The sequence below is a fragment of the Aquarana catesbeiana genome, linkage group LG11 (assembly GCF_042186555.1).
Source record: "Aquarana catesbeiana isolate 2022-GZ linkage group LG11, ASM4218655v1, whole genome shotgun sequence".
Lineage (NCBI taxonomy): Eukaryota > Metazoa > Chordata > Amphibia > Anura > Ranidae > Aquarana > Aquarana catesbeiana.
In genome coordinates, this window is record NC_133334.1 from 62933365 (window position 1) to 62960894 (window position 27530).

Below are 27530 nucleotides of genomic sequence, written 5' to 3' on the forward strand. Positions count from 1 at the left end.
TCCTCAGATGGAACATGGGGTTTTCTGTAATCTGCTTAGCTGCACTGCAGTTAAAAAAAAAAATCTTCGTTCCATGTTTGTGTAATTTATAATCTTAATGAGACTTGGGCTCTGGTGGGCTTTGAAATTTATTAAAAAGCCTCTTTTGTACGTATGCTTTTGTTCCTGAGCGATGGGATCTGCATATTTAAAAGTGATGATATATATATATTTTTTTTATGTTTAATTAATGGATTAAAAAATAATGTGGGGATTAATGACGACTGTACATGATTGCTTTTCTTCAGCTGATATTTAGATCTGTTTTGTAATGGCTTTTTTTTTTTTACCACTTCAGCCCCGGAAGATTTGGCTGGTCAATGATCAGAGCACTTTTTGCGATACGGCACTGCGTCGCTTTAACTGACAATTGCACGGTCGTGCAACGCTGTACCCAAACAAAATTGACATAAAAAAAAAGATGCCATATGTCAGACAGGGATACCTCCAAATCAGTGGTCTCCTACAGAGAAGAAGGATTCAATTGGACTTCCTGCTCCTATTGAACATCCGCGAGAAAGGAGGATCACTGACACGGTTGGCACCAAGGGCCCCTTCCACCTATTGAATGTGATACCGATCCTGGATCAGTGTTTCCTGGGAGTTTGATTCCTGATATTTTCTAGAAAGGCCCTGGCTGGGTTTTTAGCCGCAAGCTCATTCTCGCTTGCCTCTGGTAAGCGTGCATTTGGTTTGGTGTTTTATATCCACTGGTGATGGAAGACTGCACGTTCTCATTCTGAACCTAGTTTAAAGGAGACTGTTTTGACTTTTTCACCTTATTTTTTCCATGTTATCACAAAAAAAAAATTTTGTGCTCGCTCTATCAGTATCAGTGTAACTATTCTTCATACACTAAGTTTTTTTTTTTTTGTTTTTTTTTTTAGCGCAGTTATTATTTCTCTATCAAAAAAGGAGCGACAATTTTGAAAAAAAAACTATTTTGTATTTGTTGCTATAATATCACCATTTTTTTTTTTCTCAGTTTAGGCCGATATGTATTCTTCTACATATTTTTGGTAATAAAAATCACAATAAGTGTATATTGATTAGTTTGCACAAAAGTTATATCGTCTACAAAATGGGGGATAGATTTATGGCTTTTTTTTTTTTTTTTTTTTTTTTTTTATTACTAGTAATGGCAGCGATCTGCAATTTTTATCATGACTGCGACAACATGGTGGACACATTTTTGGGACAATTGATAATTATACAGTGATCAGTGCTATAAAAATTCACTGATTACTGTATAAATGTCACTGGTAGGGAAGGGGTTAACTGTGTTCCCTGACTGTGTGTTCTAACTGTAGGAGGAGGGGACTGACTATAGTAGATGACAGATCGTGGTTCCTAGCTATTAAGAACTCACAATCTGCATCTCCTCTCAGAACAGGGATTTGTGTGTTTACACACACACACACACACACGTCCCTGTTCTGCCTCTCGTGACTACTATCCCGCTTAAAGGAGCCGACGTACAGCTATGACGGCTCCTGGGATCGTGTCAACCTGCTGCGGTATAATGATGGCTGGTTGGCAAGTGGTTAATTGAAAATATAATTCTTAATGTATGTAGTAAATTCTAAGCTATTCCACTGGAATTTCTTGTTTTCTTTTTTTTTTTTTTTTTTTTTGTGGTTTAAAGAGCATAGCCATATAACCTAAGCCTATAAAAAGATTTATAAATACCCTTCGCCCCTTATCGATGCCCTGAAAATATGGGATTCTATCAAATACTCTGGTTAATTGCTTTCTCCGCAACACCCCATTACGGTTAATCCTTTTTTCCTACCATGTCTTGAATCCTCAACCTCCTTTTTTTTTTTTTTGGTGGACCTCATATAAACTTACAGTGGTGTACTCTCTCATGGAAACGGGGTCTGTCATCCTGGGGGACCATACAGAGCCGATTTAAGGAGCCCTAGTCTGATTTTTTTTTTTTTTTTTTTTTTTTTTCAGTATGCCAAACTTCGGCACTGGATCACTTCTCCAAGTCAGACTCGCTGACTGCCTTTGAACACACTAGCCACTACACTCTACTTCCCTTAACATCTAAGCTCATTTCTTTGGTCTATTCCCAAGTCAACAGACTACTCTGTTTGCATGTGCACGTTGGCACCAATGACAAGAGGCAGTTGGAATGTCCTAAAGAACGATTTTAGGGACTTAGAAGCTAAATTGAGGAAAAGGACCTCCAAGGTTGTATTCTCAGGAATACTACCGGTACCTTGAGCCACATCAGAAAGGCAGAGGTAGGTTAGGGAAGTAAACAAGTGGCTGAGGAGATGGTGTAGTAAGGAGGGGTTTGGGTTCCTGGAGAACTAGGCCGACTTCTCAGTAGGTCACCAGTTCTATAGAAGGGACGGATTCTGCACCTAAATGACGAGGGTGCAGATCTGCTGGGAGTAAAGGTGGCCGAAAAGTTAGAGGGGTTTTTAAACTAGGCGACGGGGGGGGGGGGGGGGTCCAGAGGTAGAGATAGTCAGCAATGAACATATTCCAGAGGGTAGTATTGGGGGACATTAGTGGTAGGGTTGACTAAAGCACATAAACCTGAGGTAAGTATAGTAACAAGTCATATTTGCAATCTCTGAACACCCAATAAGAGGACAGTATGCGATCGGTCTAAACTATGTAGCATGTTCACCAATGCCAGGAGCCTGGCGGACAAGATGGGTGAACTAGAGATGCTGTTGAACGAGGAGGGTTTCGATTTTGTGGGAATTTCAGAGACCTGGTTCAACAGCTCTCATGAATGGCTGGCAACAATTCAATGGTATTCCCTTTATTGCAGGGATAGAGAGGGTAAAAAAAGGGGGGAGGGGGACACTGAATTTCAAAAGAGCCAACTTCCCTAAACTACGAACCTTGCTAGAAGATATAAATTGGGGTAAAATCTTGGAAACAAAGAACACAGAGGAGAGATGGGTTTGCTTTAAGAGCATATTGGCATTAGCCAGTGCATCCCATTGGGAAATCAATTTTAAAAGCGAACAAAAGTCCTGGATGGCTTAACTCCAATGTAAAAATGCATATAAAAGCAAAGGAGAAGGCCTTCAAAAAATACAAGGCTGAGGGATCATCATCATCATTCAGACTTTACAAAGAATGCAACAAGATATGTAAGGGTGCAATTAGGGCGGCTAAGATCAAACGCAAAAGACACATAGCGGAGGAGAGCAAAAAATCCCAAGAAATTCTTTAAGTATAGAAACAGTAAAAAAGGACACACCATATTGTCCCCATAAAGAATGAGGAAGGACATCTGGTTACAAAGGATGGGGAGATGGTGAAGGTATTGAATTTATTCTTCTCAATATATCAAATTCAAAAACTCGTGCTGGAGTGTTTACTCAAATAATAAAATATGAATAAACAAAATTAATAAAAATTAATAGGAAGACCGCAGCTGCTGCACAAAGGTGCTACAAGCTTAAAACAATGAAAAATATATAAAACAGCGCTAGCAGCCTATATCCAGCAATATACATCCCAATAAACCGTGCCCTATTGTATCAAATGTTAGGAAAAAACAAAAACATAAAATCTAAAAGTGCAACGGTGCTCCAAAACTTTTTGACTGTCTTTAAAATGTCTCCCTGCAAGATTTTACTAAGGAACTATCCAGCATATCCCCAGATCATTTGATCAATGCTTTTTTGATCCCAGACTGCGAAGCTGAGGATCCAATCATTTTGGTGAGTGGGGACACCAAAGTGGGAGTCACTTCACCAATTCAGAAGTTTTGGAGCACCATTGCACTTTTCACTGAAGCACCTGCGCACTTTTAGATTTTATGTTTGTTTTCTCCTAATATTTGATACAATAGCACTGTTTATTAGGATGTATATTGCTTGATATAGGCTGGTAGCGCCTTTTTATATATTTTTCATTCTTCTCAGCCTTCACAAGAAAATCGGGGGGGGGGGGGAGAAAAGCCATGTAGCACCAATATTTAAAAAAGGGCCAAAATACATCCCTGGAAATTACAGACCAGTTAGCCTAACCTCAATAGTATGCAAGCTCTTGGAGGGGATAAGGCACTATATACAATATTTAAGTAATGAAAACTGTATCATTGGCAGTAATCAGCATGGATTTATGAAGAATCGTTCTTGCCAAACCAATCTATTAACCTTCTATGAGGATGAGCTACCATCTAGATAAAGGAAGGCCCATAGACGCGGTGTATCTGGATTTTACAAAAGCATTTGACACAGTTCCCCATAAATGTTTACTGTACAAAGTACGGTCCGTTGGCATGGACCATAGGGTGAGTACATGGCTACAAGGAATGGTCAGGGGTGGGAAGTGGAGTCTCCCAGGGTTCTGTGCTGGGACCAATCCTGTATAATTTGTTCATAAACGACCTGGAGGATGGGGTAAACAGTTCAATCTCTGTATTTGTGGATGGTGCTAAGCAGGGCAATAACTTTTCTCTGCAGGATGTGGAAACCTTGCAAGAAGATCTGAACAAAATTAATGGGGTGGGCAACTACATGGCAAATGAGGTTTAATGTAAAATGCATTTGGGTGGCATGGCAAAAATATGAAACAAATTTACTCACTAGGGGGTGAACCTCTGGGGGAATCTAGAATGGAAAAGGACCTGAGGGTCCTAGTAGATAGGCTCAGCAATGGCATGCAATGCCAAGCTGCTGCTAACAAAGCAAACAGAATATTGAGATGCATTAAAAAGGGGATTAACTCCAGAGATAAAGTGATAATTCTCCCACTCTACAAGACTTTCGTCCGGCCTCACCTGGATTATGTTGTCCAGTTCTGGGCACCAGTCCTCAGGAAGGATGAAATGGAGCGAGTACAAAGAAGGGTAATTAAGGGTCTGGAGGATATTAGTTATGAAGAAAGGTTGTGGACTCTGAACTTATTCTCTCTGGAGACGCTTGAGGGGATATGATTTCAATTTACAAATACCATACTGGTGACCAGTGGCATCGCTAGGGGGTGGCTTTTGGGGCTATAGCCCCGAGTCTCTGCAGGGGTCCCCAAGGGGAGGGGAGGCTCTCTGGGGACCCTGATGCAAGGGGGAGGCTCTCTGGGAATCCTGATGTAAGTGGGGAGCTCTCTGGGCACCCTCATGCAAGGGGGGCTCTCTGGGGACTCTGATGTAAGGAGGAGGCTCTCTGGGGACCCTGATGTAAGGGGGAGGCTCTCTGGGGACTCTGATGTAAGGAGGAGGCTCTCTGGGGACCCTGATGTAAGGGGGGGGCTCTCTGGGGATTTATATACACACACACACACACACACACGTATATTACTGTATATACATGTGTATGCCTGCCCAAGCGTATGACTTTCTTTACTATGCTGCTATGGGCTCTAGCCCCAGATCTTTTGTAGATCTAGCCATGCCCCTGCTGGTGACCCCCCTTATGGCTTTTTCATGGAAGACACGTGGCCACTCACTAAAATTAGAAGAAAAGAGGTTTAAAGCGGAGTTCCACACAAAAATGGAACTTCCGCTTTTCGGAACCCTCCCCCCCTCCGGTGTCACATTTGGCACCTTTCAGGGGGGAGGGGGGTGCAGATACCTGTCTAAGACAGGTATTTGCACCCACTTCCGGCATAGACTCCCATGGGAGTCTATGCCTCTTCCCGTCCCCACTGCGCTGTCTGCTGGGAACACACAGCTCCCAGGAGAGAGCGGGGACCACTTGGAAAGAACAGCGCGACTCGCGCATGCGCAGTAGGGAACCGGGAAGTGAAGCCGCAACGCTTCACTTCCTGATTCCCTCACCTAGGATGGCGGCGGCAGCTGCCGAGAATCGAGCGGGTACTCGGCGTCCCCTGCCGACATCGCTGGACCCTGGGACAGGTAAGTGGCCATGTATTAAAAGTCAGCAGCTGCAGTATTTGTAGCTGCTGGCTTTTAATATTTTTTTTTTTTTGGCGGTGTGGGTGAACCCCCCGCTTTAACCTTAAACTGCATAGAGGGTTCTTTACTGCAAGAGCGGTAAGGATGTGGAATTCCCTTCCACAGGCAGTGGTTTTAGTGAGGGAGCATCCAGGGATATAAAATGTAATACTGACATATAATCGCACACATAGGTTGGACTTGATGAACCTTGTCTTTTTTCAACCTTATCTATGTAACTGTGACCAGGTGGGAAGAAAATTGAGGGCCCAAAAGTTAGGGAAAAAAACTGCCAGGTGCGGTTTCCTCCCTTCTGCACACGTTGTTTGGGATCTGCTTCTACATGTCAAGCCTCCTGGTCTTACTAAAACAGTTTAAATGTATACATTTCATCCTAGCTTCTAAAATGACCATAAGGCCCGAGCATGGAAAAAACAATTCACCCACTTCTCTGAAGTCGAATCCCAAATAGATTGCTTTTTTTGTGAGCAAACAGCTATCCAGCATCCTCGCTAATAACCACACAAGTTTAGCAAAATTTGGGACCTTTGGATCACATAACACCATCCAAATCTTGCAGTCTAGTCTGGGCCCTTATTGATCCAACTGTTGATGATGCATGATATTCCCTTGCATTGTGTGCCCGAACTCCCCCCATTTTATATACAGGCAGTCCCCAGGTTACAAACATTCAACTTACAAACAACTCCTACTTACAAATGGAGTGAGACAACAGGATGTGAGATGAAATCTACCCCTAGGAAGGGAAATTCACTCCTGTAAGAGTTATTATGGGGAAAAAGGTGTCTCCATTGATGCTTTATCACCAAGGCTTGTATTGTTTTCACAGCAACCCAAAATTTTCAAAATCCAATTGTCATTGTGACAAAGTGATGTGAAATCTTCTGAACAGGGGCACAGACAGCAAAACAAAGGTTACAGGGGTGGTAACCCTTCCCTATGCTATTCAAAAAGCTTAAATAGTTTTTTTTGGTTGGTGCTACACTTAAAAAATGTACCTGTTCCGACTTACAGATTCAACTTAGTACAAACCCTATCTTGTTTGTAACCCAAGGGCTCCCTGTATGTATTTGTGTACGTGTGTGTTGCTTTGTCAAGTTTTTAGTGTCTGTGTGTCCCCACTCGGCAGATTCACCTCGCCTTTTTTTGTGACTATTGTCACTGAGGCAGAAAGTTTAGGGAGAGCCATAATTTTAGATTTGTCCCTAAAACAAAAGATGAGGGAAAATCTTTAATGGGGAACACTTGTGCTGGCGAGGGATCCATTTAAAGCAGAAGTAAAGTGCTGCCTTTACTTTGCAGGTCAGGAAGTCGGCAACGCATGCTAGCACATTATGTAAAACTTTAACGGTGACCGATGACATCAGCTGCATATACAGTAAATATCTCCTAAACTGTGCACATTTAGGAGATATTTACAGTACCTATAGGTAAGCCTTTTTATAGGCTTACCCATAGGTATAAATAATCCTTGAAGTTTACAACCACTTTAAAGGGAACCCTCTTTTCTTTTTTTTTTTTTTTTTTAGTGATACTTCTGTGTCACTTAGTGTTACTAAAGGCAACATTGTTATTTTAATTTAAAAAAAAGTTATACTTGCCTGCTCTGTGCAGTGGTATTGCTTAGAGGGGCCCTGATCCTCCTCTTCTTGGACCCCCAGCGGCGATCTCGGCTCCTCCTCTTCCTCTTGGGACTACCATAGCCCGCCGCTGGCTATAGGGAGAAACGTAGTCCTGGCGCTCCTGACCTGTTCGTCTACAGAGCTTCGCTCAATAGACTTACACAGTGGGACTTGGGCCCTCCCACTTCCTCCTCGCTGCATTTGATTGACAGCAGCAAGAGCCAATGGCTCCTGCTGCTCGAATGCTGTGTGAAGAGGGGAGAATAGATGCAGGCGTGCACAGCGCTGATCTCTTCTCCCCTCGCTTCCCCTTCACACAAGAGAAGGTGGGCACAGGGAGACTGAATATTTTTTACCTTCATGCAAGCAATGCATTAAGGTAAACGTTTTTAGGTTTAATAACACTTTAATTCCAAGCTAAACAGTGTTGTCATCCTGTTGAAAGAAAAGTAAAAATGATGGCTTTACTGGCAGGATCAACAGGTGAAAAAAATGTTAGAGGGGGATTATTAATGCTAGTGACAGGCTGCAACATGTTTAATTTTTCCCATAGTGTGTTGTGTGTTTGTTTTGTTTTTTTTTGTGCTGCGTATGGGGGCTTTGTGTTTCAAAGGAGACGGTTTTGCCATAATGCCACAAATTTGAAGAGTTGCATGGCAAAATACCAGCATTCCAAAAGTGTGAAATAAATGGCTTGGTTATTTGCCATTTATTGTGTGTGAAATTTAACTGTCCCTCCAAAGTCCTTCTTACAATTTTGTAGGTGAAGAATCTTGTAAAGAAAGATGGGTCGCAATGTTTTTTTGTTTTTGCTTCTATCGTCTTCTGAAGATGAAAAGCGAACGCAGCTTTATTCACTTGCCACAGGATCTGTTTGAAGGTTTGCTGCGCTCCTTGTAAGAAAATTAAGGTTGCTGAGCTGGCCACCTTCAGTCCTTTACAGTAATGATGACTGTTCAGGAGGTGGTATGATGATATTTAGAAGAGAGCATTGTCATTGTCCGGGGTCGCTGCCCTCCTCGCAGTCCATCTGTGTTTTCGCTTTCCTTTCACAGCTTTCATACATAAATATTCTAGAACTCGGCATTTTCTGAACCTGTTTAATCCAGGTTTTACAGTTTGAATTTTTGTGGCAGTCTTTGTTTTGTCCATATGGAGCTGTGATAGGAGCTCTATTGAATATAAAGGGCCATATTGAGTAATTGCTTCTGTTGCAGCTAATGTTAAAGTCAAGCGGTTATAAAGGCCGCCATCTACTTGTAAAATCTTTTCCACTTATGTACATCCAGCCATCGCTTCTATGAGTGTCCTTCATGTTAAATGGCTACTGTGCACTGATATGCTGCCTATTTTCTATATTACCAAGCATTTTATTGTAATCCATGTGTTTAAACACACCAGGAATTGCATAAACCTGCTATTGATACCTGTAACCCTGGATCCCACGTGTACAATATACAGAGTGTCCTCGAGCAGCTAAGTTCTGCCCCTTTTGGACCTAAAGCTGGTCATAAATGTAGGGAGTTTCTGATGAACCAGTCAATATTTGAGCCGTAGGTGGCCCTCTCTGCGTCTTCTGGCAAACATCCTTAGAGTTGAAATTAAAGGAGCCAGGGATAACATTGAATGCAGCCACTGCTCAGTCAACAATCAGATGCAGTCACTGTTTGGATATTCTGACAGCTGTTGGGGCCGGCTGTCATAATGCAGCAGCTCGCAGGAGAGATTCATTCATCCTCGCTATTTGGCATGGATAAGAGAAATTGAGTGATTTCTCTTCAGTCCAAGAGAATTTAATAGTGCATGGTCAGCTTAAAGCGGTATTACACCCAAAAGCTTTATTATATTGCAGCTTACCAATACTTAGATGTGATGGCTGCAGAAGTTTTCTTTTTAGGCTTCTATTTTCACCTAGTGATCTAGCTAGTGAGTCTATTTTCAAAAGAACAAGTCCATCTTGCAGATGTATTAGTTACACAGATAAAACCAACCATTCAGCACTGACAGGGGTGCTTACAATGGTCAAATTAATTTACTTATGTAAAACTTTTATCCCAAGGGCGCATGCGCGGGATCGAGGAAGGTGGACGCTTAGTCTCCTCGCGCTGTGCCAACGGAACGTCTCTCCTCGGCTGATACGGCAGAGCCTGCCTTCCGACACATCTAAAATAACTCGGACAACAGATACCACCAGGGTCCCGGTGGGTGTGCATTGAGCGCCCCAGAACCGGCAGCGCGACTGATCCCATCAGAAACCTTCCCCCACTCCAGGAAAGGGGAAAGGTAAGGGCAAGATGGCGCCCAAGCCTCCGGAGCCAGATGACTCCACGCGGCTCTGAGGATAGCCTGCACCAGTTCCCTTTTTGATCTAGTCAGCACTCTCTCCATAGACTCTGATGCCATGCTTCATAAATTCCGCTCCATAGTGCAGGATAAAATCACCACAGCCTCCCGCAAGCTCTCTGCTGACCTATTTAAGGGTCTTTAAAGAGCTAGGCCACCACACTAATCAATTGGAGCAACGCATGGACCTGGCTACAACAGTGCTGGAGGGGCATGAGGAGGAGGTTGATAAATTTAATTCTGGACTTGAGAGTCTGCAGGATGAGCTAGAGGATGCAGAGAACAGAGCCCGCAGAGATAACCTCCGCATCCGTGGAATCCCTGAAACCACACTGATCTGCAAGGAACCGCAAAACCAGGGGATCGGGTACAGATGAGGGTTCCCCTTTAAGCTCTCGTTCTCTCAAAGGCTGCCATTTTCACGCTTCCTCCCTACCTGACCTGTGGCGGCACTTTCAGGAACTGCAGTTTGATCCCCCCCCCCCTCAAAAGAAGATGCAATCTTCATCCTCTCATCCAAGATCTTTGCAGGTCGTCTCAACAGGGCTCTCAAGCCCTTCGCACCCTCCAAGCTCAACGCTTCCAGGATGTGCCCAACGGCTGACAGAGTTGACAAGGTTCACCTGGGATGTCCTAGATACCCTTGCTGCTCCCTCTACCTTGAGCCTGATAACTCTCACCATCCATTGTGGACTCTGATCCACATTATGTTACTGACCTCATTCAGCTGGGGCCCAGATGACTTGGACACTTCGGTTTGTGCCGCTCATGTACTCTGTTACTCACTAGATCCCGTTACTTTATTCCCTGAAGGTCCTTCGCCCTGGAATGCCCCAATTGAGTGATGGCAGCGCTGGGATCTGGAAAACTGGAACTCTAATTGTGATACTTGACCTTCGGAGTATTATAACCTTCACCCTCCCCCTCCCTTTTTTTTTTTTCCATTGTATACTCAAACGTTTTCACTGGTGAGAGCATTCTGATGCTCAATTGTGGGGGGGGGGCGGGCTATCCCCATCTGGTTTTTGGGGAATCCTCGTCCATAGTGGGCTGAAGGTTGCGACCCTCTACATTTTAAGTTGAGTTTCGGAAGACTCGGGCTTCAGAGTTCAATGCTGCATTTGACTCATAGTATCCCTCTGTGTGATATGATTACCTAGATCTAATCTGGTTATCAATGCAGGTTTACCGGTTGTTTGTTGGTTTCCGCCTCTGTCCCCCCTGTACATGGGTGGCCCTGGGCATTGGTGACCGGCTTCAGTAAAACCAGTTATCTTGGTTGTGAGGTTGTTCTAACTCTTTTCGGTTGTGCCTTTTTAAATGTTCTTTTAAGGTGTTGTGTTATGTTATGTATTGATGATGATTCTACTATAGAAAAATGCCGAGTGGCTCCATCGGGCTACTGCTCCCCTAGTTGTGCCAGAACTTGTTGTCCCAAAATATTCAGGGCATGAACTCTCCTCAATAAAAGAGTGAAAATTTTTAAGTATCAAGAGTCAGCAGATCGATATTGCATGCCTTCAAGAAGCCCATTTTTCAATTGCCTCTTGTCCTAAATATTTTGATGCTCAATATCCTCAGGTTTTCTTGGCCAATGCGCCGACCAAGTAAAAGGGGTGCTCATTGCCTTTTGCAAATCAGTTCCTTTTAGTTGCACTAAACAGATAGCGGATCCAGACGGTAGGTATCTGTTATTACAAGGTACTATCCAAATACAGAAATTACTATTATGCCTTATTATACTCCAAATTCTGTCCCAGGACCTTTTTTGACCCATATCTGTTGTCTGCTGGCATCCCATCGAAAGGGTACTCTCCTTCTGGCGGGAGACTGTAATTTGGCTTTGAACCCTTCTCTGGACAAATATGCCTCAAACGCACGGCCCCCTCCCCTGACGCCAAAAAATTTGTTCATTCTCTACAAATTCATGATCTGGTAGACCTCTGGAGGGAGTTTCATCCCCTGGGTAAAGATTGCACACATTATTCGCATCCCCCATCATTCTCGCTCTAGAATAGATAATGTGTTTATGCTGAGGAAACATCTCCCCTTAGTGGTTTCTACTTCTGTCCTTGCTACCCCATGGTGAGATCATGATCTCGTTTTGGTGGTTTGTCGCTCCATTCTTGATCAACCTCAACATTCTCCCTGGGTGATGAATGATTTGCTTTTACCCCTCAGAGGTTCAGGCTGAAATTCTGAAGGTCTCTGCGGACTATTTCCACCTTAACGCAGGTTCAGTCTCATCTCCTGTAACTCTTTTTGGGAGGCATACAAGGTGGTTAGGGGACACATTATACAGTTGGCTTTGAAACGTAAAAGGGAGCGCTGTTTAAAGCAGCGAGACTTGGAGACCCGTCTGGAAGTACTTTCAACCACATTTAGACTATCCCCCACCTCTGCTAATCGTAAACTCTTGGATCAAGCCCGCTGAGAGTTGGACCTCTCTCACTGATGGCGCTGAACGGGTCTTGCGTTGGTCTCGCCAGAACTGGTACGCTAAAGCAAACAAACCGAACCAAATGCTGGTCAACAGGATCAAGTTGGTTTTGTTCTGCAGAGGTAAGACGCGGACGCTATTCGGCGAATATTGCAACTACAATATATAGCCCACACCCGCTCGTTGGCATTGATGCTTTTGTCTTTGGATGTGTATAAGGCCTTTGACACTTTGTCATGGCCTTATCTAACGTCCGTACTTCGCCATTTATGGATTTGGTGCCTCATTTCTGAATTGGATGACGGTCCTATATGACTCCCCTCGGGCTAAAATTAATCTGCCTGATTGTCCTGTATTTTTGATGATCCTATTTTTACAATAAAAAAGAATTTTCAACTTTATCCAGTGTGCGGCATCCAGATTCTCTTGTTTCAAACCTTGCTTCAATTTGCATTTAGCCAGCACCTGGGACTCCCCTCCTCTGAAGGATCTACTCAACACACACCTGGGAGCAAGTCCACCTGAGTGGTGAATCACCTTCCCAATATATAACCCACACCCGCTCGTTGGCATTGATGGTTTTTGTCTTTGGATGTGTATAAGGCCTTTGACACTTTGTCATGGCCTTATCTAACGTCCGTACTTCGCCATTTATGGACTTGGTGCCTCATTTCTGAATTGGATGACGGTCCTATATGACTCCCCTCGGGCTAAAATTAAGTATTATGGTTTTGAGTCACCCCTTCTCAATATTGGGAGGGGTACTCGTCAAGGGTGCCCACTCTCTCAACTTCTCTTTATTTTGGCTCTAGTGCTATTGCCAGAGGCGGTTCGTTCCCATCCAGATATTGATGTAGCAGGCTCTTCTCATAAAATATCCTTATTTGCTGACGATATCTTGTTAACTTTAACTTCCCCCTAGAATCTCTCTACCAAACTTTTACTATCCCTTCTAGACATTTTTGGTTCTCTTTCAGGTCTTTGTGTCAACTCCTCCAAATCTAAAGCTCTCTCGGTCAAACTCTCTTCTCCGGTTTTGACGGATTTGAAAACAGCCTTCCCCTTTCAGTGGTATTATTCTTTGCCTTACCTGGGAATCCGCCTTACCTCAACATATGCAGGATTGTACCAGGCCAATTTCCAATCCTTATTTAAAAGATTGTCTGACACACTGTCCTCCTGGTCCCAGTTACCATTGTCTTGGTTTGGCAGGATAACTGCAATTCGCATGTCTTATCTCCCAAAACTACTGTATTTCTTTCGGGTCTTGCCTGTTTTAGTCCCTTCACATATTTTACGTATACACCAAGGCAAGCTTTTGCAATCTCTATATGGGGGTTCTACCCGTCCTCGAATCAAGCAGGTTTTGTACGCTCGACGGATCAATGGTGGCCTTTTGGTCCCTAACTTGCAGGCCTACTACGCTGCAGCAAGCATAGCTCTGCTTTACCATCTTCATGAAACCTATCAGCTGCCACAATTGACCTTGATTCCAACCCCATACCTGCTTTTTCTTTACCCTGGCTCCCTCCCGTTCATTGCCCGGCTGTAATAGGACTGTGTCTAGCCCACTCTCTGCGATTATGGGCCAAATATTCTGCGTGTTTGATTCACCTCATCTCCCACTTTTACGACTACTCCATTGCCTGTTTCCTCCAGGTTGTGAAAACCCGGCCCAATTTTCATGGTGGACTACGAATGGTTTCAGACATCCACTCCCTGTTCACCCCTACTAGGATATTGACGTTTTGATGCCTTGCGCTCTTCTCATGATATCCCCTTGTGAGAACACTATAGCTACCTTAGGCATTTTCCCCAACTCATTAACTAATTTCTCCAAGAAAGCCCCCGCTTAGATCCTATCATCTCCAATGGGAAAGATAAATGGGGTGGCAGCTTGACCCAAAGGACTGGCAGATTATGACCATAGCCATTTCCAAATGTTCACAAAATGTTCTTGTATTGCAGAATGCCTATAAGGTATTGTATAGGTGGTATTACACGCTGGCTAGATTGGCCTGCTTTATCCCAACTTACTCCTCTGTTTTTGGGGATGTTCACAAGAAGGCTCCATGGCACATGTTTGGCCATGCCCCAAGGCGTGCAGGATATGAGTCAGGGTCTATGCCCTTATTCATAATTTACCATATTTATCGGCGTATAACACACACTTTTTCCCCCTTTTAAAATCAGGGGAAAATCGTGGGTGTTTGTTATATGCTGATCCCCCACCGATCTCCGCTGATTGTGAGCGGAGCGATCGCCGCCGATACACATAGCCGAGTGTACTCGGCTCTTCTCGGCTTCGCTCAGTCACGCCCAGTCCCGCCATTGGACCTGTGTTATGTCCATCATAGGGCGGGACTGTGAGCGGAGCCGAGTATACTCGGCTATGTGTATCTCGGCTCCGCCCAGTCCCTGCGATCTCAGCGGCAATTTTAAATCCATCCAAGGCTGCACTGGACACTGGGGGCAAGGCTGCACTGATGGGCATTTAAATAAGTTTTTTTTTTTCCTTAAAATTCCCTCCTAAACTTGGGGCACGTGTTATATGCCGGCGCGTATTATACGCCGATAAATACGGTATTTCATGTTAAACTTAAAAGGACCCCTATGAAGCCCTTCTAGGCAAACCTATTGCCGAATTGCTACGTCCGAAACGGCAGCTGGCACAACATTTTTACTGCAACTAAATTGACTATTGCTAAGGCATGGAAAACCCCAATGCTCAGTTTTGAGGCGGTCAAGAATTGTATGAACGATGTCATGGTGAATGAGAAATCTACGGCCATTTTGTCAGACACGCATGACAAATTTCTTAGTTTGGTAGCCATGGATTACACATACTCAGCCTTCCCGGTTTGACAGTACGCTCCTTTCGATTTAAGGCTCCCCTGGCGGGCACCCTGTGGACTCTCTCCCTCTTCTCCTCCTTTTTTCTTTTTCAGACTCTCCTCTTATTGGTTGCTTCCTTCTCTTCAGTTCATTATGCTTTATGCATTAATCACATATGCCTGTCAGGCCACCAGGGACAGTCCTGATCGGATTGGTTATATTTCATAACGTATTTTCAATATTTGTTTTTTAAATTAGTTCTAATTTCTAAGTTGCATCCACATTGATAGGGAGATTCTTGATCAAAATTTTGTTTGGATATGCTGGGTTCCATATGTTGACAATTTTTGTTTACAGATGCCTTAGGCCCCTTTCACACGATCGGACCATTCAGGTTCGCCTGTCAGTTTTGACGACGGACCTGAACGGCGCTCCATGTTAGCCTATGGAGCGACGGATGTCAGCGGAGACATGTCTGCTGACATCCGACCCGGTCCGATCCGCTGAAAGCAGACAGATGGCCCTACGTCCAGATCCATCGCTATCGGATCGGGTGAGATCTGACGAAAACGGACATGCTGTCCGTTTTCATCCGATCCCTCCATAGGCAGCAGTGGCGCCTGACAATCCCCTCCCCGCTCAGTGAGCAGAGAGGGACCTGTCATCCGCCGGCTCAGCGGAGATCAACGGAGAGATGTCCTGCTGAGCCGGCGGACTCAGTGGAAACTGAGTCCGCCTCGTGTGAATGAGGCCTTATGCTCCCTGGGACGTCTCAGAAAACTTTTTCTGGACTTACTATTTTTTTCCCCCGCTCACCCCATGGAGCACTTTGTTTAGCGCCAGCATATTCCTACTGCTCATGTCCCTTTCTTCTCATTTCCTGTTTTGTTTATTGCACTCAGATGTAATCATGTTTTTTTTTTTTTGTTTTTTTTTTTCCCCACTGTGCATTTTGGTGTGCTTGTAGCAGGTTTGCCATGCAGCAAAACGTGCATCTGCTATGGGTACTCGGGGTGCCCAATCTCATCACATGTGTTCAGCGCTTTTCTGAAACGCGCGGTCCAGACATGCCTAGGTGTGAATGCAGCCTTACTGTCTGTCAAAGACAGGAAGTCAAGAATTGACTCTGGCATTTAGGCTTCTTGTCTCAATTGAGTCACAAATGGAATGGTTTGGGGTTTTTTTCTTTCCAGTTTTTCACAAAATTCATGTGAAAACCAAATATGTAGAAAAAGGATTCCAAGAGCATCATGTAAATTTTTTTTTTTTTTTTTTCCTGTTATAGGCAGAGACCCTGGAGAGCTGCTGCTCTCATGCACATCGCTGGGTCGAGATGGGGCTCAGGTAAGTATTTGGAAGGGGGCTGCTGCATAGAATGCATGAAGGTGAAAAGCCTTGAGCCTTTACAACCACTTTCAGTTGTGTATGTTAATTGCACCTTAAGTTATGGGGCTTTGTAAATGAGGCTTCCTACAACAGGCTGCTAAGCCGTCTTTGGAGGGTGTGTGATTAATTCTTATAGAATATCTCCTATGTACTGTAAAATGTGTGGTGGTTTTTTTATTTATTTTTATATTCATCATTTGTGTAGCATCACAAGTAATTTTTCAAAATGTTTAAGTCTGCAGTGTTTAAAATACAATGGTGATTCTGCCAGGAAGGCTCTTTTTTTATAGGCACTTTTGTTATCAGATGACACTTAGTACCTACTTTTGAGGTGGCTGTTTCAGCACATCTTACAGGTATGATCCACTGTTATCACCTATACAACCCCCTCCACTTTCAGAGAAATTCCATACAGCCATCACTGGATGCATGCATATAGACAGGAAGTGGTTGCAAATAGGATGCCGAGATCAGCTGCAATGTAACAATAAAATCATAAAGTTAAAAACAAATATTGTATCTTTTTAATGACAATGATGCACCTAGCTCTAGCAAGCTCATTTAGTTGGAAGTGTGAACTGTCCCTCGGGCTGCTCTAGTGAGTAACTATTCTCACTTTTGAAGGCTCCCACAGGTGGACGAATTGGATAGCTTGAAACAGGTCCTTGGTAAGTTATTTATTTATTATTTTTTTTTAATCACATTTTGTTGCTTTGCAGCCTGAAATGAAGACCATTTTTGTTTTATCCAGCTGTATTTACTCAGAGCAACACCCAAGTGAAAGATATAGCCCCAAAGTGTCAGGAAAAATGTTGGCGTTGGAAAGGATCACCCCCCCCTCCTAAAAATGACTTTTTTAAACTCTATCAGGTGTAACTAATCACCTTCCCAATGGCATACAAAGCCGTTTGACTTTCATATGTGCTCATTTTGATAAGTTCAGCATGAAAACAGCTTCTTGGAGCATTTCAGTCCCTGGCAGTGCAACTGCAGCATTGAACTATAGGTGGCAAGGCACTGTCAAAGGATCTCCGGGATAAAGTTGTGGACAGGCACAAGTCCGGAGAGAGATACCAAAAAATTTCAAAGGCTTTATCCATGACTAGAAGCACAGTGAAGTCTAAAGTGGTTGTATACCCTTTTTTTACATTTTTACCTATTGGTAAGCCTATAATAAGGCTTACCTGTAGGTAAAATGAATATCTCCTAAACTTACTCTGGTTAGGAGATATTCACTTTGCATGCAGCCGCTGACGTCAGCGGCGCATGCGCTGTGAAAGCCTGGCGGGCGCTGCCGGACACTGCCGGAAAGAAGACTCATGCCCGGGATTGACGTGATTGCCGCTCCGGCCACTCACAGCGCCAGAGCTGCGAACCCGCAAGACACGCTGAGGGGAAAATGTCAGCTTCCCCTTCGGTGACTGGGATCAAATGTGGTGCATACTAGCTCATTATGCCATTTTTGCCTTTTTTACAGGTTTTATTTTTTATTTTTTTGTGCGGGTATACAACCGCTTTCAGAAGTGGAAGGTATTTGGTATAACACAGACCCTCCCTGGATCAGCACATCAAAACTGGATGAAAAGGCCAGGAGGAAACTTGTCTGAGGCTACTAAGGAACCTATAACTCTGAAGCAGTTGCAGGAATGTATGACAGAGTGGTCATTGCGTGCATGTGACAACAATATCAAATTCTCCACAAATGTGGCTTGTATGGGAGGGTGGCAAGAAAAAAGCCACACAAAGGCCACGAGTCACGTCTGAGCTTTGCCAAAACATACCTTGAAGATTGAGGCCACATGGAGAAAGGTGTTATGGTCAGATGAGACTAAAATGGAATTCTTTGGCCTCAACACCAAACTATATGTCTGGCGGAAGTATAATACAGCTCACCATCCAAATGGCACCTATCCTACAGTAAAGCATGAAGGTGGCAATATTTTGTTATGGGGGTGTTTCTCTGTAGCAGGGTCTGGATCACTTGTCAGGATAGAGGAGGGAAATGGATGGGGCAAAATACCACCAAATTCTTGAGGAAAATCTGCTGCCCTCTGCCAGAAAGTTGTCTTGTAGGCAGCCTTAAGAGGTGGAGATCTACCTGAACAACATGGGAGAAGTTAAAGGGGTTGTAAACTCTCGTGTTTTTTCACCTTAATGCATCCTATGCATTTAAGGTGAAAAACTCCTGTCACTGACAACCGGCCCCCTAGCAAACCACCCCCCCCCCCTTTTTATTCACCTGAGCCCCGTAATTCCCACACCGGAGACACGCTCTTCTCCTCTGCCCGTTGTCTTGGCTCTTGATTGGATAGATTGATAGCAGTGCAGCCATTGGCTCCCGGTCAAATTCAATGACCTGGAGGCGGGGCTGAGTCCTGCATTCTGAGTCTATGGACGCAAATGCTGGACTCGGGAGCGTGCCCGCAAGGTAACTCCTGGGAGAGCGCTTCTCCTAGGGGGTTATACAATGTGGGGAGGAGCTACCTGAATCTGGGCCACTCTGTGCAAAACGAACTGCAGTGGAGGCAAGTATGATACGTTTGTTGAAAAAAAAGAAACTTTACAATCGGGCACAAATTTAACTGAACTTAAGCATTTCTGCAAAGAGTGGGCAAATATTGCAAAGACTAGATGTGCAAAGTTAGTAGAGATATTTCCTAACAGACTAAAGGCTGGAATTAATGCAAGAGGTGGTGAAACGAAATACTGACATAAGGGGGTGATCCATTTTCTGACTCGATGGTTCGGTTTTAAATTTTTTGTTTTTTTTGTTAACTTTCACTTGGATGTCACAAGTTGCAGTAAATACAGCTGGATAAAACAAAAGTCTTCATTTCAGGCTCCAAAATAAAAATCTATATCCACTGTAAATTGATCAGCCTGTTGTGAACATCATTCAGTAACAAGTCAGAAATGATCTTACTGCATGGATCATGCTACTTTTGTTGACATCTGGTTGCCCTGGGTTACTGCATGTTATTTCTCTCTATGGTTCTATAAAGACCTTTTATGAACTGCAGTCTTGCTTCCCATTTCCCACAGCATTGTTGAACACCCGCAGATGTCAAAGCCTTGCATCGATTTCTTAATTTTATTATGTTCCCTGTTGTAATCCGAGATTACCCTCTGAACAATGGTGATTTTTTTTTTCCATTTCCCGACTTGATGACTTCATTTTTTTTTCCCCATCTCTTTATTTGACCAACTGCATGGGAGTAAAAGGCCTGGACCAGCCACAACGGAATTCTCTAAGGAGCTGTCAACGAGAGATGTAATGGGGGATTTATAAAGCCAGGGGCTAATTTATGTGGATCTATTTTATTTTGCCTAGAAAGGGCAGGCTCCTTTGCGTCTACATGGCATATTGTAAGCCCGCAGAAAACCAGGAGGCTGCATATGGGAGTCCCTTGATATCATTCACTTGCTGTGTAATCTTATTATGCAAAGTTCTAATCTTCATCTAGAGTGAATGCCTCCGGGTCACAATATAGTCATATCAAGGTTTTAGAGGTCATGTTTTGTGATCCTCGGCTTAGTCTTTTAAGTAGGTCTGGGATTTAAAGGGTATTCCCCTGACAGCGTTGGAGATAGACAAGCAAGAAAGAGCCTGCTGCCTTTTTTTTTGGAAGAGGGGACCTACATGAGGTCCCTGGCAGGATTAAAGTTGATTTGTAGCCGTAGGATTTCTTAACAGATGTATTATTGGACAGGGAATAGGGGGCCCACCAGCACAGCGGAATTGGAAGGCGATTGGCATTCTCGGCAAGCCGGCTAGCAGCTAAAACAGCAGCTGCATGCGGATTTGACTTCATTTAGGTGAAGCTCCTTCCAGTCACTCGGAAGGGAAGGGATGAAAAGGAACGTCGCTGATAATTTTGATGTCTGCAAGATTTACTACGGGTGTAATGGGATTATCTGTAACACCTTCAACGCAGGGGGGAGGGAAAAAAAATCGCTCACCTAGCGCTTTAACTGGCAGTAACGGCGAAATTATCCCTTCCCATCTTCCGGATTCCATTCACGAACCTCTGAGCAGCGGATGCCCCCCACGTACTGTGATTAATTTTTATAAATGTAATAAAGAAAATCATGTGACACAGGGCACAAAATATTCATAAGAGAATATGGTCCATGTCTGGGCCCGCGGCATGGAATGCTAGAACTTGTTTAACTTCCTGCTGTATACTGCTAGACGCAGGTTGTAAATTGTCTTTTAAGTTCTACACCGCTGCTTGCTATTTTCTGTTCCTGTATACAGAATACATTCTTTTTATCGTCTACTGGATTTTATAGATATTCAAGCTTATTTAATGCGGACCTCAGACAAAGAACACAAACGAATGTAGCTCTATATTCATTTTAATATCTTCTGTTCTTTTATTATTCAATCCTGTTTTATTCAAGTATTTTCCAAGACCCAAAATTAAAGTGAATAGGGAACAATTCCCTTCACGAGGAGTAGCAATTGATTGTATCGCCATGGGGTGTGTGTGTAGATCTATAAATATTCTGCAACATGCCTTAGCTTTACTTTAAAGTGGTTTAGGTATGAGATCTAGCACTGTGCTTTTGTCATTTCAGTTGTACAATACCTGATTGATCCTGCCTGTTTCCATCTTCCCCTCTGTAAACTGACCACGCTTATCATGGCTGCTGATCTCTGATAGCATGGTCAGTTTACATGCCTCCGTCATCCAGCTCTCTCCTCAGCATCTCTGTATCTCACTCACTCCTCCCCCTGTAATTTTCATGGTCTGTGTGAAGCCCCAGCCCCTCCCCTCCTGAAACTAAACCAGAAGAGAAATGTGAGCCCCTCCCACTGGATTCAATTTGCTTGGGAGAAAGACCTAAGAAAACCATGTCACTGCACAGAAGCACTGCTGGGAAACGTTATTTAGAGATTATATTGCTGGGTAAAAAAACACTGCCATTATTATTGGCCCACAAGAGAACCTATCATGGGAGTTTATTGTGAAGACTTTATAACCACTTTAAGTTTGGAGGAAGCAAAGGGAGATATATATATATATATATATATACAAACTGTGTACGTACCTGATTTTTACTTAAAGCTGAGTTCCACCCAAAAGTGAAACTTCCGCTTATCTGAATTCACCCTCCCCCCCCCCCCCCCCCCCCGCCCCGCCCCGCCATTGCTGATCTGATAACAGCTAGGATGGTGATGACTCCTTAATATTGCCAGCTTATCGTGGTTGTGCCATTTTCCACGAATGGGCAAAGGTACGATGAATGCAGAGGGAGGGTGGTGTGCCAGCCTCTGCGTTCCTCTTGCCGTTGCTTGTCTGTGGAAAGTGTTTAGAGCTGAGACGAGCTGCAGTTATGAATTGCCCGTCTCCTTCCCAGCTGTTCTCGGATCAGCTGGGGGAGGCAGGTCAGACCTCATAACTAGACTTAGAAAGCACCTAGCAACATGGGACAAAAACTACATGTCCCCTGTCCCTTAGGAGACAGAACGGTAAAAAAAATATACCTTCTTTAAAACCCATCTACAGGAAAAGTAAAAATCCTTTGTAGGGTTATGAGTCCTGTATTGGTGCTGGAGGCATCTGACTGTCGGGGCATAGGTGGAAAGAAACTACGGGGACAGGTCTTGCAGTGTGGATGATTAAGCATGTAAAATTTGCTTTTTCAGGTTCTCAAGGCATGGAGTTGAGAAACCTTGACCCAAAGTACACCCAACAGGTCATGTTTTTTGGATTTCCCTCAAATGAAACAGCTGTGGTAATTACTAAGGTAGTGAAACTGATCAAATTATCTGTGCAAAATAATGGGGAGGCTGAAAACATTACCTGTTTGGGGGTTCTTGAGGACTGGAGTTGAGAAACATTGCTTTACAGGGGAGTGGTTTTACTTTCCTACAGCTTTAATTCAAGACTTCCACTTTAAATGAACCTTTGCATTAAACTTAGGGCCCTTTCATACTGCTGTGTAGCAAAATTAAAGCATGTGCGTTTTTACCGCAAATTTGCTGTTTCTGGAGCATTTTTGGGTTGCCTGCACCTGTGGAAAAATGGACACGTGCCTCAAACACAATTTACCGTGATTTCCATTCATTTCAATTGGAAGCTGCATTTTTGGTGCAGTTTTTATAGATTCATTTGCATGCAATATGCAGCACTTTTCAAAACGCACAGCACCCACAGCGTTTTTTTCCTGCAAGGTAAAAACGCAGGAAACATGTATCAGTGTGAAAGGGGCCTAGATGTGTTCATTTTATAGCTTTTGAATGTATGTAACATTTGCCACAGCTAACATAAAATGTTCACAGATGAAGGTGATCTATATTTGACCAAAAAAAATTATCAATAAATGTAATGGTGTGCTATGGAAAAAGTAAATGCAACCTTAGTATTAGAAGCTGATATTGCCCACTGTAGCAGAAAATAACTTGTATACGACTCCAGATATGTGACAGAGAAATGCACATGTTTTATATCTGCTGTCCTGTCTGTGCTGTATTTGATGTCCACGACTCTAAGGTGATATAAATGACCTACTCCTTGGATGTTTGTGAGTGCATTTCAACTGTTATTATTTGCTATTTTTACAATAAACTGTGCTACACACATGGCGACATTTTTTTTCCCTATCCCCTTTACTGTTTGTTTTGGGTTCCCAGTCCATGCCAGCAGGTAGCCTCGCTTCCATCCAGTGTCAGCCAGAGACTTACCTCCGGGACTTATTTTATTTTTTTACTCCATTTAATTTTGTATTATTCCATCTTTATTATAAGTGTGTGTGTGTGTGTGTGTGTGTGTGTGTGTGTGTGTGTAAATACATCCCTGGTGCCAGTGTCCCCTACATATAGGTACATCTGTTCCCTGAACTATCCAATTTTTTTCATACGATCGCCTGTAAGCAACAAGTGCAGTGCTGAAGGATTTTTGGTTGTGTGTTGGCTTTTTTCAACTTTGGGCCATGCATTACCGGCACAAAGGGGGTATGTGTGTGTGCAGTGCCGGGACAAGGTCATCTGGTGCCCAGGGCAAAGATGGAAAACTGCGTCCCTGCGTCCCCACCCCCCCCCGCTGTGAAAGCTACAACACCTACAGACGATGGGATCTATACTGGGAATTTGTTAAATACTAGTATTGGCGGCGATCAGTGACTTAGGCGCGGTTCACACTAAGGAAACTTGTCACGCCCCATTCAGTACAATGACACCGTTCTAATTGGAGAGACAGGACACAGCACATCAGGGCACAGGTCACAGTACATCAGGGTACAGAGCACAGCACATCAGGGTACAGCACATCAGGGTACAGAACCCAGCACATCAGGTCACAGTACATTGGGGCATATAGCACATCAGGGTACAGAGCACATCAGGGCACAACACATCACGGTACAGGGCACAGCACATCAGGGTACAGGGCACGGAGCACATCAGGGCACGGGGGGCATATGGCACATCAGGGCACATAATGGCACATGATGGGGCACGTCAGGGCACATTATGGGGCACATCATAGGGCACGTCAGGGCACATCATAGGGCACATAGCACATTAAGTGTGGCACATTGTTTACTAGCCTGCATGCAGAGCAGCGCAGGAAGCATCTCTGATAAGTTCTCTCTCTCATATCACGCTGCTCCTCGGCGGCCCCTCCTCTCTTCCCATCCATCCCAAATGATGTTACAAGCAAATAGGGAAGGACGAGAAGGGAAGAGGGGCCGCCGGGGAGCAGCGTGACATGAGAGAGAGAACTTATTACAGATGCTTCCTGCGCTTCTCTGCATGCATCTCGATCTACCCGTCAGGCGCCAGCTGTCGGCGATTGACGGGTAGATCCTCCAATGCAGGATAGAAACCCTGATAGGGAAGTGAGAGGCGGGGCTGGTCTCAGGCTTGTGCCGGGTGCAGGAGCGCACTCGGCACATGTTAAAAAGTATCAATTTTCATGCGGCTGGTGTTGTAAACTCTGCATAGGTAGCAGGAATTTTTACAACACCGGTTTACTGGCGCTTCTATTGCGCCCCTCTTCCTCCATTAAATGGTCCCGCCCAGGGCATCCGCCCCTCCCCCCCCCCCCCCCTTGTACCGGCCCTGTGTGTGTGTGTTTTTTGTTTTTTAATTCCTCTTCGTGGCCCTAGTCGAAGACCATATTTAAATTACAACAAAATCTGAATCTTCTCCCTTTTTTTTTTTTCTTCTGTTTACTGTTATCACCGAAAGTGAAAGGGTGCCAAATTTTGGGCTGTCCCCAAAACAGGAATAGAGGGGGAAATCTTCCAATGGTAACACAGATTCTGGTGACAACCAGAGATTTGCTCTCGCTGTTTTTGGCTATGGGACAGGAACTGAAGGGCAATCTACCTAGTGGGACAAGGATGGTAAAAAATTTTTTTTTAAAAAACCTTACTGCTTCTAACTCTCCTCTACTCTATCCAAAATGGAGGAAAGTTTTTTTTTTTTTTTTTTTTTTTTTTTTCTCTTCCCAATTTAGTTGTACTTTAAAATAAAATGTGCTAACAAAAAGGGACCTTGTGTATATATTTCTTATTTATTTAATTTATTTTTTAAACAGGTGGGCAGTTCAGGACCGCTCTGGTAGAAGTACTGGGACTATGTTTAGAAGAGTTGTTGGAAAGACGCTGGGCTTACTGGGGTATGCCATCCAGTATGGCTGTATAGCGCACTGTACATTTGAGTACATTGGAGAAGTAGTCATAGTAAGTATTTTTTATATTTTGATTTTGCATAAGTGTGGATTTCAGATGCTGTATACCTCTGTGGCATGGGCGAGCAGTATCTAAATTCTTTATTTTGGCGCAGGCAAAAAAAAAAAAAAAAATTACCGTAATTTTCGCTCCATAAGAAGCACCTAGGTTTTAGAGGAGGAAAACAAAAAAAAATATTCTGAACCAAATGGTGTAATAAAATTATTTACCAGTGCCCATGAAATGCAGCCTGATTTGTGCCAATGAAATGCAGCCTGACCAGTCCCATAAATGCAGCCTGACAGAAGACCATGCAGCCCGAGCGGCCACACTCCATTGGGCCGCTCGGGCTGCTCTGTCTGAGTGACAGACCCAGCCGGGAGATTGCCCGGCGGGGGCTTGGAATGTCTGTCCTCCACTCTCCTGCCGGTACTCTAACATGGCGGTGCCTTGTCAACATTCATTCCATAGGACGCAGGGACATTTTCCCCCATATTTTTGGGGAAAAAAGTGCGTCTTATGGAGCAAAAAAAAATGCGGTAGATTTTATCTTCAAGGATTCACATATTTATAAACCTAAAGTTCAAAAATGTAGATAACCTTCCTTTTTTTTTTTTTTTTTGTTTTTTTTTTTGTTTTTCTCTTGCATATACAGTATTTGTAAAAGTTTAGCTTGATATAAATATTTCCATTGTGTATTTTTTAAAGGATAGGTTAAAAAACGTTAAAGTCAATAAGTGTGTGTGTATAGAGATATCTCTCTCTCTCTGTCTATCTGTCTCTCTCTATCTATATATAATCTCTTTCTATCTTTCAGCGTTCAGCAGGTTTCCTGCAGACCTTTCAGTGAATCTGTGTGCCAGTACATCCCATATGGGCCAGCAGATACACTGACAGGAAGAATCTATTGTGGAGCATTAAGAACTACAAGCCGACATCCGCAAAGGCTGTCAGGGCTTGTAGTTAGTTCATACAGAATTGTTCATAAAGTAACAGCTAGTATGGGGAACTTCTCCCCATACTGCTGTCACAGGGAGAGGGGGATCGGGCAGTAACTGCAGCATTGGGAACAAGTTGCATGTTCCACCCTAAAAACAGGTGGAACATGTTACATGCTAGCAAAGGTGAACTTCTCCTTTAACATAAGAGAGGACAACTTTGAAGTATATCCTGTTGACCTTCCAAAAGCTAATTGGCTGGGTGTCAGGCGTGTTCCTGGATTTGGCGCAACATTGACCTGGAAATAGGGAGATGCAGGGGTACACTTGCTGCATACTTGTTCCAGATCAGTGGTTTAAAAATGTGGTGATGCCAGGCAACTAGTATTCCTAGAAAGACAGGTGTGATGAAACCTCTACTATAGCATGGATGCTCCTTGTACTTATTTTTCTATGCATGTTCCTCCTCTAGTGTTCAGGACCCTCAATGGAACCAACCATACAGAATTATGATATTCTGATATGTGAAAACTTGAGCCGGCATCTATATTCAATTCATCGGTAAGTGATTTTTATTTGTATTGCGTGGAACGGGCTATGAACTGGACTTGGCTTTTTAGGCCTCATACACACGGACGTCTTAAAAAACGAGCTGTAAAGCTAGTACCAATGCCAGGAAAAAAGCGGTGTTAAAAACGTGATTTTTATCCACGTTTTGCACTGGCGTCAATTCTTGTTCAGCCTCTTTTCTCTGCCTCTATTCAAAATCAGTGGTTGCCTATGGGAGCCCATTGATCCGAATAGAAGTCTGATTCAAGATGATCCGACTTGCAGTGCGACTTGTGTGCTGAGAATCTTGAAGGGGAACCCCGCTAAAATGTAAACAAAATTTTGTTACCAAGATGATACTAGACCCTTATCCGAGCACGCAGGTCAGGAGGGGGGGGGGGGGGGGGGGACGACGAGAGAGCGAATGACGACCCAGCAAAAGAGCTAGAAGGCAGCAGAGGGAGAAGACCCTGCCGGGGGAGGGGAGAAGAAATCTTAAGAGACGCCGGAGCTGATTTAATAAAGTACTTAAATTGGTTGTAAACCCTTACAGACCACTTTAACCTACAGGTAAGCCTAGATTAAGGCTTACCTGTAGGTGCAAGAAATATCTCCTTAACCTACATGGTTAAGGAGATATTTTCCTAAAAAGGGGCAACGATGTCTACGGCGCATGCGCGCTGTAGACAATGGCGCAAGCACACTGAGCATGCCCTTAGTGAAGGCTAACATGCCGTCACTGACGGCTCCCGCGCACATACGCCTGAGTGACGTCATCCCTGCCCCGGCCATTCACAGTG

At 43.9% G+C, this 27530-nt stretch overlaps 1 protein-coding gene across 8 annotated transcripts in view; it reads left to right on the forward strand.

Moving 5' to 3' along the window:
- The window catches only part of IMMP1L (inner mitochondrial membrane peptidase subunit 1), a 69700-nt gene that overhangs the window by 18558 nt on the left and 23612 nt on the right, over positions 1-27530 (forward strand). For 4 of the 8 annotated variants that reach the window (XM_073604509.1, XM_073604516.1, XM_073604511.1 and 1 more), the window contains 2 exons: positions 25111-25255; positions 26654-26742. In XM_073604509.1, coding sequence (XP_073460610.1) covers positions 25111-25255; positions 26654-26742 — 234 coding nt within the window. Of the gene's footprint in view, positions 1-16460; positions 16520-17185; positions 17230-22214; positions 22316-25110; positions 25256-26653; positions 26743-27530 lie in introns of those variants that run through there. The other 4 variants (XM_073604515.1, XM_073604514.1, XM_073604513.1 and 1 more) reach the window with 4 other exon arrangements.